General features: G+C 43.0%; 2 protein-coding genes and 1 pseudogene across 3 annotated transcripts; 1 reads left to right on the forward strand and 2 right to left on the reverse strand.

The window, feature by feature from the left end:
- Positions 1-4,895: 4,895 nt before the first annotated feature.
- On the forward strand, positions 4,896-6,755 carry LOC122025424 (probable pectinesterase 68). Of its 2 annotated transcripts, none has more exons than XM_042584228.1 (5): positions 4,896-5,339; positions 5,421-5,706; positions 5,841-6,047; positions 6,128-6,366; positions 6,453-6,755. In XM_042584228.1, exons 1-5 carry the CDS (start codon positions 5,059-5,061, stop codon positions 6,607-6,609), a joined length of 1,170 nt encoding a protein of 389 aa, XP_042440162.1. In that variant the 5' UTR covers positions 4,896-5,058; the 3' UTR covers positions 6,610-6,755. The 2 variants fall into 2 exon arrangements, with proteins under 2 accessions (XP_042440162.1, XP_042440163.1); XM_042584229.1 differs by having other exon boundaries at positions 4,897-5,339; positions 5,421-5,610.
- A 2,476-nt stretch (positions 6,756-9,231) lies between these two features.
- Positions 9,232-10,163, reverse strand: LOC122025425 (ethylene-responsive transcription factor ERF039-like). Its single transcript, XM_042584230.1, has one exon. It carries the CDS (start codon positions 10,125-10,127, stop codon positions 9,453-9,455), a length of 675 nt encoding a protein of 224 aa, XP_042440164.1. The 5' UTR covers positions 10,128-10,163; the 3' UTR covers positions 9,232-9,452.
- Positions 10,164-11,767: 1,604 nt separating this feature from the next.
- LOC122025123 lies at positions 11,768-13,259 on the reverse strand (annotated as a pseudogene).
- Positions 13,260-14,544: the final 1,285 nt, after the last annotated feature.

A 14,544-nucleotide genomic window follows, 5' to 3' on the forward strand; every position in this document is an offset into this window, starting at 1 on the left:
TCTTTGGACATCGGCAGTCTTTAGCTTTGTGATTCGATTTGCCACAGTTGTGGCATATTCCTTGGAACTTCTTAGCCCTCCCTTGGCTCTGTCCTTTGCTGGGATACTTTCTTTTCTTGCAGTGTTTGGTTCCAGAAGATTTACCTTTGCAAATTAGGCATTTTTACTGATTCTGATTGCTTGCGATTGTCTTCTTCAATTCGCAGTCTTACAATCAGATCCTCAAGTCCCATTTCCTTTCGCTTGTGCTTTAGATAATTTTTGAATTCCTTCCACGAAGGTGGAAGTTTCTCGATTATCGCAGCAACTTGAAAGTGCGCATTCATTGTCATACCCTCGGCATACAGATTATGTAGGATCAACTGCAATTCTTGGACTTGAGTTGTACAGTCTTGGAATCAATTATTTTGAAGTCTAAGAATTTACCGACGATGAATTTCTTCAGTCCGACATCTTCTGTTCTGTACTTCCTTTCGAGAGATTCCCATAACTCCTATGCAATTGTCATTAGAATATACACGTTGTATAACGTGTTGTCCAAGCTATTGAGGATATAGTTTCGACATAAGAAGTCACTATGCCCCCAAGCATCATATGCCGCCCTCTTATCTTTATCAGCCTTGCCTTGAGATATGGAGGGTGCATATCTTTATGTGTGAACCTCGCAAGATTCAACGTGATTAGGTAAAACAACATCTTTTGCTGCCACCTCTTAAAATCCGTACCTATAAACTTCTCTGGCTTCTCGCCAAATGTTGGTGGAACAGGAGCCGTCGATGATGAATCCATTAAGATTGCACGAACAAAATTCGTTTTAAAATTTTTGGGATCTTATAGTGGTGGTGTAATCTGAGCGCGGGCAGAATGACAGTATACCATCGTTTTGGCCAAGTCGAGGCTAGAGTTAGACTTTATCTCTTTAAGACGAATTTATCCTGCACATGGTGCTCACGGAACACGGTAATCGTTTCCCAAGATACAATGACTTTATCTAGCGATAGCAGTACTACAAGTCACAAGACCTCCAAACCGAAGAAGCTTCTCGAACTCTTCAATGCAAGTATGGAATGCAATGCTTGCTTTTCTTGGAAGGAATTGAGTGAATAAAATGAGGATGTGAGAGATCTTATTTATACTAAATGAAGAGGTATAAGAACCTCTTGGTTCAATTAGATCTCATCTATCCATTTTAAATTAGATGATGTAGATTGCACCCGTTCTTAAGAGAAACAATATTTCTTCATTAGATGCCACTCTTTAGGAATCAATGAATGAGATTAAGCCATCCAAAGGGCACTTAAACCTTTTAAGTTGGATGAACAAGATTTGTCAATCTTGATCCACTGATCTAGATTTAATTTCTCATTCAATTTAAATTTCCAACAAATTATCGATGGCATTACAAGAGAAATATTAAGATATTGTAAATGCAATGGATTTGGTACAAGTATGTAAACACTGAGTTCAAATTATGAGAGATGATGGTTGAGATTCATTTTTAGAAAAGGTTCATTATTTTTGTCAGTAAGATTATATTGATGTTCTAAAAATGAATGATTTGTTCACATGTTGGCCACCACATGGTCTTCCCCATTGCAATCCACCAAAAGTGATAAATTTACATCACTATTTGTATTCACAAAATTTACTTTTAGCTTTTGATAAAAAAAATTTGATACAACTAGCTAAATTTTAATCATAAAATTTCTTAAAATTTGATCTCCTTATACCTAGCTGCTGATCAACTTGAAATTTATATATCTGATATATGTTCCAACATAGCATTTCAAGGATTGAAAAGACTATGTGATCTTTCAGAAAAGTTAGCTATGCTAAAAAAAAAAAAAGTATAATGTATCTATTGATTTATAAAATTTTGATATTGGCATTAATTAGAGAGTATTTTCTACAATGAGAACTGTGAAAGATAGGTTATGTAATTGAATGAGTGATGATTAGATGAATGATAAATTTATTATTTATATAAGAAAAGATATATTTCTAATAGTTATAACGAAATTATTATATAAAAATTTTAAAATATAAAAATTCGAAAACAATCCTGTTAGGATAATTATTTTATGATATTTTATGCTTGTAAAATTTTATTTATTTATTTACTTTTTAATTATTTTATATTATTGTCTATACAAAAACAATATCCTAACTCAATCCCAGCGACAGCAATTCTCATTTCAATCAATAGTCTCATTTCTCACATTTCCGTATTTCAATACCTGATGGCTATTAATACCAAGAAAAATAATATATTCAAAGAAAAAAATTTAAGATAGACACATATAATGATGGAGCCTACAAAAAAATAAAATGATGGATCATGACCTTATGTGTTTATCTTTAAATTTTTTCTTAAATTTTTTTCCTTGAGTATATCATTGCTCTAATACCAATCATGACAGGTGATGCGGATATTAGATGAGGGGTAGGGAAGAAATTATGAGGGGAAGGAGGGGCAAATTTGTCATGGCACTGTGTAGGGTTTTAATAGGGAGGAAACACTGTAGCGAGGGAGGGGTTTTTTTTTGGCATGGCTTGCCTTCCGCCGCCAGAGGAGGGGGTTTTCTTCCTTCTTCTCGCGTCGACGTCAAGGTAGCCGGAGCAGAGGTCGTCGGCCACCACTTCTTCTCCTCTCCCTCTCCTCACCGCCGCCGCCAACGGGAAGACTGGCTTCCTCCCTCTCCTGCTCCTCGCCGGAGGCAACGCCGGCCGTCGGCCTCCCCCTCTCTTTCTCTCCCTCTTCTCGCCGACAACGCCGACGACACCGACGACACCCAATAGCATCTCGACTGCTTCCCTCCCCCACCAGCGGCGATACCATCTCCTCCTCCTCCTCTCTCCCGCGACCCACACTGCCGCCCCTGAACCCTAGCGCCGCCGGTCTTGCCGCCATCCTCCCTGAGCACCTCTAAACCCTAGCCTTTGCTCGCCTCTCTCTCCTCGCTGCGCCACAGCCGGCTCTCCCTCCTTGCTGCGCCGCCGTCGGCAGACCGCCACCGCTCTTCTCGCTCTCGTGCACGCTGCTACCGAGGCTGCTCGTCGTCGAGGCCTATCGTCGTCGGGACAGAACCACCCTTTTCTCCCGTTCCCTGCGCAGCAGCTTGGTTCGCCGGCAGTCACCGGGCGCCGCGACCCTGCTTGCCGACGCCTCCACGCGATATAGCCTCCCGGACCAACAGCCCCCGCGCGACAACAATCCATGTGCCGACTGTCCTTATGTAGATTTCGTCCAGGCTCCGATTCCGTCTCGTTGTGTGCCGGCCTTCATGCCGTATCTCGTTCCAGCTTCGTGTGTTGTGGTATTTCAGCCTTTGTGCCATTGTTATTGTTCGGCATCACTGATTTGATCGTATTATGCTTTTGTTGTTATCCCGACCTGCGTGCCGAGCCCGTGTCCCGGCCTGCGTGCCGATCTAGTGTCCCGACTTGCGTGCCGATCTAGTGTCCCGGCCTGCGTGCCGATCTAGTGTCCCGGCCTGCGTGCCGATCTAGTGTCCCGGCCTGCGTGCCGATCTAGTGTCCCGGCCTGCGTGCCGATCCAGTGTCCCGACCTGCGTGTCAATCTCGTACCCCGGCCTGCGTGCCAGTGTCTTATCCCGGTCTGCGTTCCGGTGTCTTATCCCGATCTGCGTACCGATCTCGCGTCCCGGTCTGCGTGCCAGTATTATACCCCGACCTACAGCTCATCCCCCGGTTCCATGCCGCGTCCAGCTCCGCGTCTTCATATTCAGTTCTACAGTCTGATCAGAGTCATCCACTCTTCCGGGTCGCGACAATTCTATCCGCGTCTCATCCGAGGGCGCCCCCTGGGCCAGGGTACGTTTTCTGTTCATATTTCATACGCATTTCATTATTTTATAGTTTAATCTGGTACTCATATATTCGTTGGATCTGCCTCGAGCATCGGGGTACCGGGGGCCAGGTCAACCCGGTCGCTGGCTGCAGGTAGCGTTGACCAGAGAACTTTTGGAGACTTGGTTAACACGGAAGTCATCTCAGCATACCCCCCTCTGGAATGTCGCGATTCAGTCAACATTTAATCCGCCTCCCTCGATGGTCTGTCGGACTCAGCTTCTGGACCGGATCAACAGGGCTAGATCATTTTAAGTGACGAACATAGAATTCAAACTTTCTAGTAAAAAATCACCGGCGATGACGACAGCAAACCCTCAAAAAAAGAATTGCAATCTTAGGAATTTTGACGCGGAGTCATTGTTACAGAATCGAATCTGACAGTACTCGATCAATTTCAAATTAATCCATCGTCTTATTTTACACAGATACTGGTTTGCCAGGGTATTGTGTGCCGGACTGATCGGTCTGTCGTCGTCTCGTCGAGGCGGAACACGGGCAGCAAGTTTTCCACGAAAGTACCGTTCTATGCTCGTCCACCGTGAAATAACATCATCTGCTCGGCGCTTACCTGCTCCCGTCCTGCACGAGCCTTCCTTGGCTTCGTACCACACGCACGACTAGCTTTGTTTGCTTTGCAGCTCCATGTCAACCCGTGAACCTCCGTTTGTCCACCTGTGCAGCTTCCACGTGAACGCAGCAACACAATCTGACCGTTGCATCACATCATTCTTTCTCTTTCCCCCAACTGGGATTCCGCTGTCATTCCCAAGCACTCCCCCCAACGTTCCTTCCTCATCCTATCTGACAATTCTATCTCTTCCATGCTCTGTTAGAATACGCTAAACGCCATGCTGCTTTATGGCTCCTCCCTCAGCCTCAAAACCCTACATATGACCGTTGCTGACTTTGTCTTCCTTTCGTTGCACGTAATTATTATACACAAATAAATTAATTAAGTTGAAAAGTTCCCATGCATGCATTATCTATTGTGGCCTGCATGTTGTTGTTGTCGTCGTCTCTGCTCGTTGGCCCGTCCCACTCGATCGTCTTATTCCACCTTACAACCGTTGGACTGACAATCTAATTACTAGTACATATACAGATTTGGAGGCCATGCAATATTCGTAGTTCTTATTAGCTTCCTTCTCCTCTTCTCGATCACCATTCATTATAATTGTTGCGGCTATGGAAGCTCTCGGTATGGTCTTTCTATACCTCGGCTTAACGATGTCTGGTCTAGTTCAGGGGAGTACTTATAACGGTGATAGAGTTAGTTATGAAGCGTGCGAGGCGAACGCGACGAGGCCGCACGGGCACAGGAACTGGTTCAAGCCGACGAGCCAGCAGACGATCGTGGTGGACGCCGACGGCTCCGGCGACTTCCTGTCGGTGCAGGAGGCGGTGGACTCCGTCCCAGAGAACAACACCAAGCGGGTCGTAATCCACATCCATGCCGGCTGCTACATGTAAGCAAGCACGAATAAGGCTTGGGAAATTTAATTTACAAATAGTGGCTCGAATTAATTATCAAAAATAATGTAATTCAGAGAGAAGGTGACGGTGCCGGCGACGAAGCCGTACATCACGTTCCACGGCGCCGGCCGCGACGTGACTGTGATCGAGTGGCACGACCGCGCGAGCGACCGAGGCCCCAACGGCCAACAGCTACGGACTTATAACACCGCCTCCGTAACGGTTTTCGCTAGTTATTTCCGAGCTAGAAACATCAGCTTCAAGGTAATTGACTCGTTAATTTTTATTACGTACATCGATGGCTTCTCTCTGCGTATCACGATCCGATCCGACGGCGCAGAAAAAACGCTGGCTCCCCAGGTTTTTTCTTGAATTCGATATATCGGCTCCTGCATATATATATATATAATTTATCGGATCGAATTAAACGCATAGTGGAATTGCTGACGTGGCGAGTACTTGGGTGTGGGTGGAATTGTACGAATTGAATGCAGAATACAGCGCCAGCGCCGATGCCCGGAATGGAAGGGTGGCAAGCGGCGGCGTTCCGCATCTCCGGCGACAAAGCGTATTTCTTCGGGTGCGGCTTCTACGGAGCGCAGGACACGCTGTGCGACGACGCCGGCCGGCACTACTTCAAGGACTGTTACATCGAGGGCTCCATCGACTTCATCTTCGGCAACGGCCGGTCCATGTACAAGGTGATAAAATCGACAGATAATTAAAAGAAAAAAGGAAATTAAAACATGAGGAAAAATAATCTGAATATTTTGAACTGCAGAATTGCCAGATCCACTCGGTCGCAAATCGATTCGGGTCGATCGCGGCGCAGGACCGGAACAGCCCGTGCGAGCGGACCGGGTTCGCGTTCGTGAACTGCCAGGTGACCGGGACGGGGAAGCTGTACGTGGGGCGGGCGATGGGGCGGTACTCGCGCATCGTCTTCGCCTACACCTACTTCGACGACGTGGTGGTGCCCGGCGGCTGGGACGACTGGGACGACAACAGCAACAAGAACAAGTAATTAATCAATTAAATCGAAGAATTCATCCCTGGTCGCGATCGAATTATTCTCACGCTACTGTTGTCGATCGATCCGCATGCAGGACGGCGTTTTTCGGGGTGTACAGATGCTTCGGACCGGGTTCGGCGGCGGTTCGTGGGGTTTCGTGGGCGAGAGAGCTGGACTACGAGATGGCTCGGCCGTTCATCGCCCAGAGCTTTGTGAATGGAAGACACTGGCTCGAGCCTTCGGATCCCTGAGAGATTCAAAAAAAAAAAAAACAATGTGTTCGTTAGTTAGTTAATTAATTTACGTGCCATAAGATTACGTACAGGCATTAATAGAATGTGACAGCATTGATTAATTAATTGTTTCTTTAAGAATAAATTTTAACTTATTCGGTGTACTGCATGTGTCCATTAAGGAACTAATTACCTTACTCAGAATTCCAAATGAATCTTGTGTTTGAAAGTCTTGCAAATTTTTATTTAGCTTGTCCAGCTTGTTTATTAAAATGGGCAATGGACTCTAGCTTTTATTGAGCTCAACTAACAACCATATGATTGTCCAGAGTAAATTAATTTATTTAAATTATTGGTCCAATAAATAAAAAAAAATCATAAATTTTTAACATATGACAGATAATTTAACACTCTTAACTTTGTAAGACATCAAAAATAATATATACAAATATAAACACATAATATTACATACTAATTAGATACATACATATATCTTAAAAATAAAAAAAAAATCATAATCTAGCCTTAAACAAGTTTATTAACAATTTTGCTTGAACGAGTTTATTAGTATCTAAGTTTATTTGTTTTCTATAATGTTTTACATGTAATAACTAAAAATGAACTTTTATCGAGTTCAATAGCAATTTTGTTCACAATATTCATATCCTCCTCCCACAATTCCCATCTACTGCTCCATATAATTCATAAGAAATTGATTTGTTTGCATTATAACACAATTCATAGCTTCGAGTTTAGCCAAGATATCTTGATGCAATTAACAACCATTCAAATTAAATATCAAAGGCCGAAATGAAAATAGCTAACCTATGAAAATAAAATAAAATTTAAGACCTTAATTCTAGCAGCTATATATATATATATATATAGGTGAATTATTTAATCTGTGGCCATGTAAATTTATAATGTTTCTGATACTGGGACGTAGCCCTTTGGCATTTGGCAAGCAATAAACAAATTAATATAAAGAAGAAAAATCACCAATTGAACAGTGCCCAAGCCGATGGAGTGGTTCTCCTTTATAGATACACGATCAAACCTGTCTTCTGGAGAGAAAAAATTATTGCCTTCTTTTGTTTGCTTATGACTTATGACTTATGACTTATGAGTGAGGAAAATATCTGCAATAATAATTGAGCACGCATTAATGTTCAGTATTTAATTCACCTCCACTTCAAGTGAGAAAATTTCTTACATTCAACTACATCGTACGTGAAGTAGCAGTAGTGTCTGTCTAGATCCTCCTCCTCTTCTCGTACGTCATTCCTTCCTGTGCCAAAAGAAACATACTGTTGCAAAATGCCCTTAAAAGACAAATTTTCCTCACTCGTTCCAATGTGCAGGTTGATGGTAATATTTGACATAGCTAATAATTGATGCTTAAATATATATATCACATAACGTATAAGATGGAGTTGAGTTAATGAATAGTGACAAATATTGTCGTCCTAATCGGTTGAGTCACGTTAAATCTGAAAGCTACACTCAAAATTTTATAAATAAGCGACACGGTTGAGCATGAGTGGCTGTGGGCTCTTTGGATGTTCTGTCCCATCTCGTGACCTCAATAATGTATTTGGGCGTACAACTCTCGTCCATGGACACTTAAAATGATAGTAAAAATTGATTACGTTTCAGATGTTTTTACCGTCATAAATCATAAGGTCATCTTAGGGTTGACCTTCAAGTAACTAAGACGATAGACACTCAAAATGATTTGTAAGCAAGTGCACACTTGAATTGCAAACAGTAATTAATATTTTAATTTTTTGGAATTGTGGTAAGGTAAAATATTTTTCATAATTTATTTGTATTTTAGTATGAGATTACCGTTGAGAGTAAACAATATCAACTTTTACTCCAATCAATATTTTAATTTTAATTTGTAGTATGTCACTACTATTTTATTGAATTTATGAAGAAAACAAAGTTGGCTTCGGTGGACAAGCTGGCATTTCAAGGTAATTTGTATGTTCAACGAATCAATCCAAAAAATTGAACCAATCAGCATTTAATCGGTGAGAAAAATAATTTATTTTCCTATTTTAGAAATATATGCATATATTATATTTTTAAAATAACACATTTAATTGTCCCAACCAAATCTTAGACAGAGTTAGATAGGTGTGGGCGATGTAACTGGTCCACATGAATGGATAGGGTGTAATTGGTCCGCGCAAGTTGATCTAGTGTGGTCCAGCCAAAATCAATTTTGGCCTATTGAGTCAGGCAAATCAATTTGTTAATGAAGTGAAAAGGGTCAGTTGAGTCTAATTGACGCGAATATGAAAACAAAGACGATCAACTGAATCAGCTGTCACAAAAGGAACTAAATCAAGAGAACAATTGCTTTAGCAAAGTTTCTAAGATTATTGTGAGATATTAAGTTTGAAAACAGCTAGAAAAACAAAATCATAAAAATAAATAAATAAATACTCATGTGAGATTGTGGGATACAATTTAAAAGCACTGATTAAAGTGCCTTTCTTTTGCTCCATTAATGCGATGCACTTCCACTGAAGGAGGACAAACCACATTATTGCTTAATGGCTAATGCTAGAAGATTCTTGTAGTCTTTTGGAGAATAAAGAGGCTCCAATCCAGGATTTTTTTTTAAAAAAAAAATATTTTTTGTTTTTTACAGACAAACGATATCATAGCTTGCCCATTGACACTCATCGATTGGAAAGCTTCATTTTTGTGGTCTTCTGTAGTGTTCTTGTTGCATCGGACCTCGAATCGCGTTAATTGTTGCAGGTTAAAGAGGAAGATTGGTCTTTGTACAATTCGATGCAGATATCCAGCTGTGGGCAGCTTCCAGTCGAACCACGAGCGGTAAAGAATTAGGGTTTTTCCGATGCGAGGCTTGAGCTTAAGTAGCACTCCCACAAGAATGGATCCTCGATTGGGAACTCCACCCCGATCGAGGAAGAGCGGGAGAAGCCTTCTCTAAGGTCGAGGAGCAGATCCGGGAGGTCGAACACCGTCTCCTCGTCGGCGTTCTCGGCCGATGGGGTCGGCGGGGACTGCGGATCCGGCGGCGACCGCGAGAATGAGGCGGCGAGGGCGGCGGCGGCCCGGATGTCTTTGGGCGCGGCGGTGGCGGGGCGGGGGAGCGTGGCGGCGAGTTCGGGAAAGTTGAGGTGGGCGGCCTGGCCCTTGACGGTCATCGCGGCTACATCGTGGGCGCGGGCGGCCATCTCGGCGGTGGGGAACGTACCGAGCCAAATCCGCGACTTCTTGCGCGGTTCGCGGATCTCCGACACCCACTTGCCCCAGTTCCTCATCCGCACGCCGTGGTACAGCGAGTGCTTCCCCTCCTTGCTCCGCTTCTTGGTTTCTCCGCCGGCGGCGTTGCGGCAGCGCTCCGGCTTCTTAGATCTGTTCTCGGCGGGATTGGAGGAGGACTTTGAGGCATTGGGGCCACAAGATGTTTTCATGGAAGGGCAGGAGGAGCAGGAGGAGGAGGAGAAGGCTTCGCTCTCGTGGATGACCGGAGGAAGCAGCTCCACTTCCATCGAAAAAAGAAGCTTGGGATATCGGATGAAGGGGATTGCAAACTACTGCCTTAAATATATACTAGTAATCGGATGGTTATTATTAACATTAATTAGAGCTAAAGCAAAATATATTTTTTTCTAAAAAGAAATATATTATTAAAGTGACAATATATTTGGTCGCTGGACAGATAATTAACTAATTAAAATTGGAAGATCACATAAAATTTTTAAAATACTCAGAAAGTCCTTTAAAGAACTATAATTTCCCTTTTAAAAGGAAAAAATAATAATTGAATATGCCTAGGCCGGATGAACCAACGTACTAATATATACATAGGTTCAAATATCTTTATACATATACTTTTAAATTTTTGCCTAATCAAATAAAGATATATACATATCGACGTTGTTAAAGAGAATCAAGAATCACATATATGTTGGATGGTGACCAAAATATGATATCATCATGACTATGGCACTAATTTTTGCATGATTAGAGAGATTGTTTTCATGATTAATAGTAAATGGTGCATTGGAGACAAAGTACTGATTCAAGATTCTCTATCATTTTTATTGACCATTTTATAAGACATGGAGATTGCTACTCAAACATTGCAGCAAAATATTAAACTAACTCATGCGAAATAGTACCCTTGGAGTTCATTTGCTACTGTTTAGCACATGGAAGTAAACTAAAGAATTCCAAAAGTCCACTTTGAAAATTCAACTGTAAATAAGTAATTTTTTAACTGAATTTTTAAAGAACTTATGATATCAATAGGACTTGTGGACTAGTTCAGCGGGGATTAGGATTTAGGTCCAATTTCAAAACTTAATGGGGTATGGCTGAGTCACTTGACAATGACTAGATTTATTAGCTTTGCCACCTAGCTAACAAACTCTTTATATTGAATTTAAACTACTCATAAATAAAATAATTAATGGTCCAATTAATATTGATTTATTGAGTTAGTAGTCATCAGATTGGTGGTCGTACCTGGCATTGAGAAAATCACTGCTGAACAACACGTTGCATCTTGAGAAACAAATTGTAAATTTGCAAGCAAGCAAGCCAGCAGTCGACCAAAAGAAGCTGTCACAAACAAACAAACAAAACAAAGTTTCTGTCATCTTGAGAATGGGTCATATTAGATCACTACAAAGTCCATCTTAATTTGATAAACGATGAGTTGTATAAAATTGTAAGTCCAATGAATGTATCAACAACTATAGCATTATTGAACTGCATAAGTTTGCCTAACAACCAGAACAGCCTGATAAAATAATGCAACTTCCATAAACATCTCTTGGCTCTTGTTAATCCCATGATCTAAGCAGATTTTCATATATAATCATACCCTTACAGGAATGATTCCTCTTCATGCACATCACAATTGAAAACTCTTATATGGAGGATAAAAGAGAAGAGACGTGAATTTATGGATACTGAATGCTTTAGTAGGTGTAATTGCTAAAGCAATTGCGGTTCATGAACTCATTTCATAATATCAACTAAGTCATGCTGCATGGCACCATCATAATCAGAAAATTAAAAATAAACAGATTCACTCAATTTTCCAAGTTCATTCTGGAAACAATTATGAGAAATTTCTCCAATGTATTACAAATATTAGAATGATGATTGGAAAAAAAAAAATCTACAACTTGCAGGCATTGTACATCCTCATCAGCTCAATGTTGTCAGCTATAGTCGAACCTGCAGTGCCCACAAATCCCACTGACGTGCAGCTACAAACTGTCACTTGTACATATAAAAGAATATCCAGTGCGAACACTGAGCCACAGGCCCACAAGCTTTCTTTTTATCCAGTTCATCATAATTTCTTGGAAGGAAACTAGACCTAATACCATGTTCCGATGCAATTACTCTTTTGCCAGCCTCTACAATCAATTGAGAACTTTCATCCAATTTATGCAGTTGATATGAAGCATCTTTTGCAAGGTCTTCTAGGTAAGTTCCAGTCCAGTTAACAGTACGTAGACCAGTCATCATATTAAACATGAATTGGATCATTACCATTTTTTTATTAGGTTTCAATTCTATGGACTTCAACTTTTGCCTGACAGTTGGAAAAGTAGTCTTCCAATGGTTCTTAAACTGCCCATCCAGCAACCTTTGCTGGGCATAGATAAAAGGCTTCTTAATATTGTTCAGGGCAAACTTTTTTCCAACAGCCATTATTTCTGGGGTAAATGGAAGGAACTCAAATTTCTTGAGCAGAGATTGAACCTTTTGGTCTTCTTGTACTCCATGGATATCGATATACAGCTCCGAACCTTTGTAAGGTGCAGAGAAGAGTGTGCCAAAAGCCAACACTTTATACATTTCAGCTTCTGACCCAGGACGAAGAGCTTTACTAATATCTCTACGCTTCCTAACATATGAAAATTTCTTTTTGTTTTATCTTTTAGTAACTCGTTAGGTTGGAATGAATCCAATATTTCATCTTTGCTCTGAAGATATGTCCAGACTATTGGCCTACACTCATCTTATACAGCATATACACATTGGTTAGGCTTCAATCTTGCTATGACTAAATTCTTATAGTGTCCTATGAGAGGTTAGGCTTATGTTCACATTGAGTCGGCTGAGCAACTTGTATTGATCAAGGTCATTTGAAGTCTGATTCAATCAACTTTGATTCTGTCCTGAATCTGAGTCAGACGGATCACCGGGTGAGGTGGATAGAATGTTGACCGAGTCGCAATATCCCGGAAGGGGGTATGCTGAGATGACTTCTATGTTGACTAAGTATTCATAAGTCCTCTGGTCAACACTACCTGCAGTCAGCGATCGGGTTGTTCCGGTCCATGGTACCCCGAGACTCGAGGCAGATCCAACGAGTATATAAGTAACAGACTAAGACATAAAATAATAAAATGCGTATAGAATATGAACAAAGAACGTACCTGGCTTAAGAGGGCACCCTCGGATGGGACGCTGTTCGAGTTGTCAGGACCCGGAAGAGTAAACGAATGCGTCGGACGAGGAGCTGGAACCGACGACGCGAAGCCAGGCGCAATGACACGAAATCGGATGCGACCTCGGCACGCAGGCCGAGATAAGACATCAGCACGCGGGCCGAGATAAGACATCAGCACGCAAGCCGGGATATAATACCGGCTCATAGACCGGGATATAATATCGGCTCGCAGGTCGGGACAAAGTAGCAACTCGCAGGCCAAATAATATCAACAACGATGCGAAGGCCGAAATGCAATACATAATAATGGCTCCCAGATCCGATAGTAGTAACGCAAAGGCTTAAACACCATATCGGCACGAAGACCCAACCACATCAACGATACCACGTCAGAACAAGGGCTGAGCCAGCAAGTGGATTGCCGACCCGGGGGCTACCAGCGAGTGGAGGATGCCGACAAAGGAGGCTGCGAAGTGTAGCACTGGTCGGCAAGGCAACGAGGGCAGCAGGGACAGCGCCGTGTGTGCGGAGGAGGCAGTGCTAGTGTGGCGTAGCTGGCGTCCTGGTTGGCGACGTCGAGAGGAAGCTCTCTCGGCGGAGATGGCCAGAAAGGCAGGCTATCGGCCTCGGCGAGGAGCGGCGAGGAAAGAGGAGCATGAGAGGGAGACTTCTCCCTGCATGCGACCTCGGCGACATCGGCCTGGAGACCGAAGGAGGCGATGGCCCCCTCCTCCTTGCGGTGCCGACACAAAACCTCCTGCCCCGCCCTTAGTGGCAGCCAAAACACAGCCGCCTGCGTGAGGCTGTCTGCGGTGTCTGCCGTCGAGAGAAGAGGGAAAGGAGAGGTGGGTGGTGGCTCGCTGGCGACGAGGGGGAAGATGACATCGACGACCGTTGCTCGAAGGTGGCGGCGAGAGAGGGGGAAGAAGCTCCTCCTCCCTTGGTTCGTGGTGGCGGCGGTAGAGAAACGCACGAAGAAGGAAGAAAATGCCCCCCTCACATGAGCAGTGCTCCTCTCCCTTAAAGCCCTATACAGTGTAATGACAAAAATACCCCTCCCTCTCCTCTTAATTCCCCTTTTGCCCTATATCCGTATCACAAGCCTCCCATTCAAGTCTAGTCGAAGGAGGTGAGTCCGACTGACTAGACCTAACCAAACAAAGAACGAAATCCCTCCTGAATGCAGAGTCAGATTGCTGGACCTATTGTGTAACGTTAAACGAATAACGACGAACGATAAGTGCCGACCAAAGTGAGGAATTCAGGGCAGAACGACGAGTGATATGCGAACGATGAGCGTCGGGCAGAGCGATGAAAGGTGGGAGCGATGAACGAGGTGAGTGTCATCCAGGCCATAGGGAGAATGTCTAGCGAATCGAAAGATGACGAGCAAAGGGTTCCGAGGGCACGATCGAAAAAATGTCGACCGAGTGACAGTAAATCGCGACCAGACAATCGAATAATGCTGTCTTGGCTATCGAAAAATGCTA

Source organism: Zingiber officinale, chromosome 9B (assembly GCF_018446385.1).
Source record: "Zingiber officinale cultivar Zhangliang chromosome 9B, Zo_v1.1, whole genome shotgun sequence".
Lineage (NCBI taxonomy): Eukaryota > Viridiplantae > Streptophyta > Magnoliopsida > Zingiberales > Zingiberaceae > Zingiber > Zingiber officinale.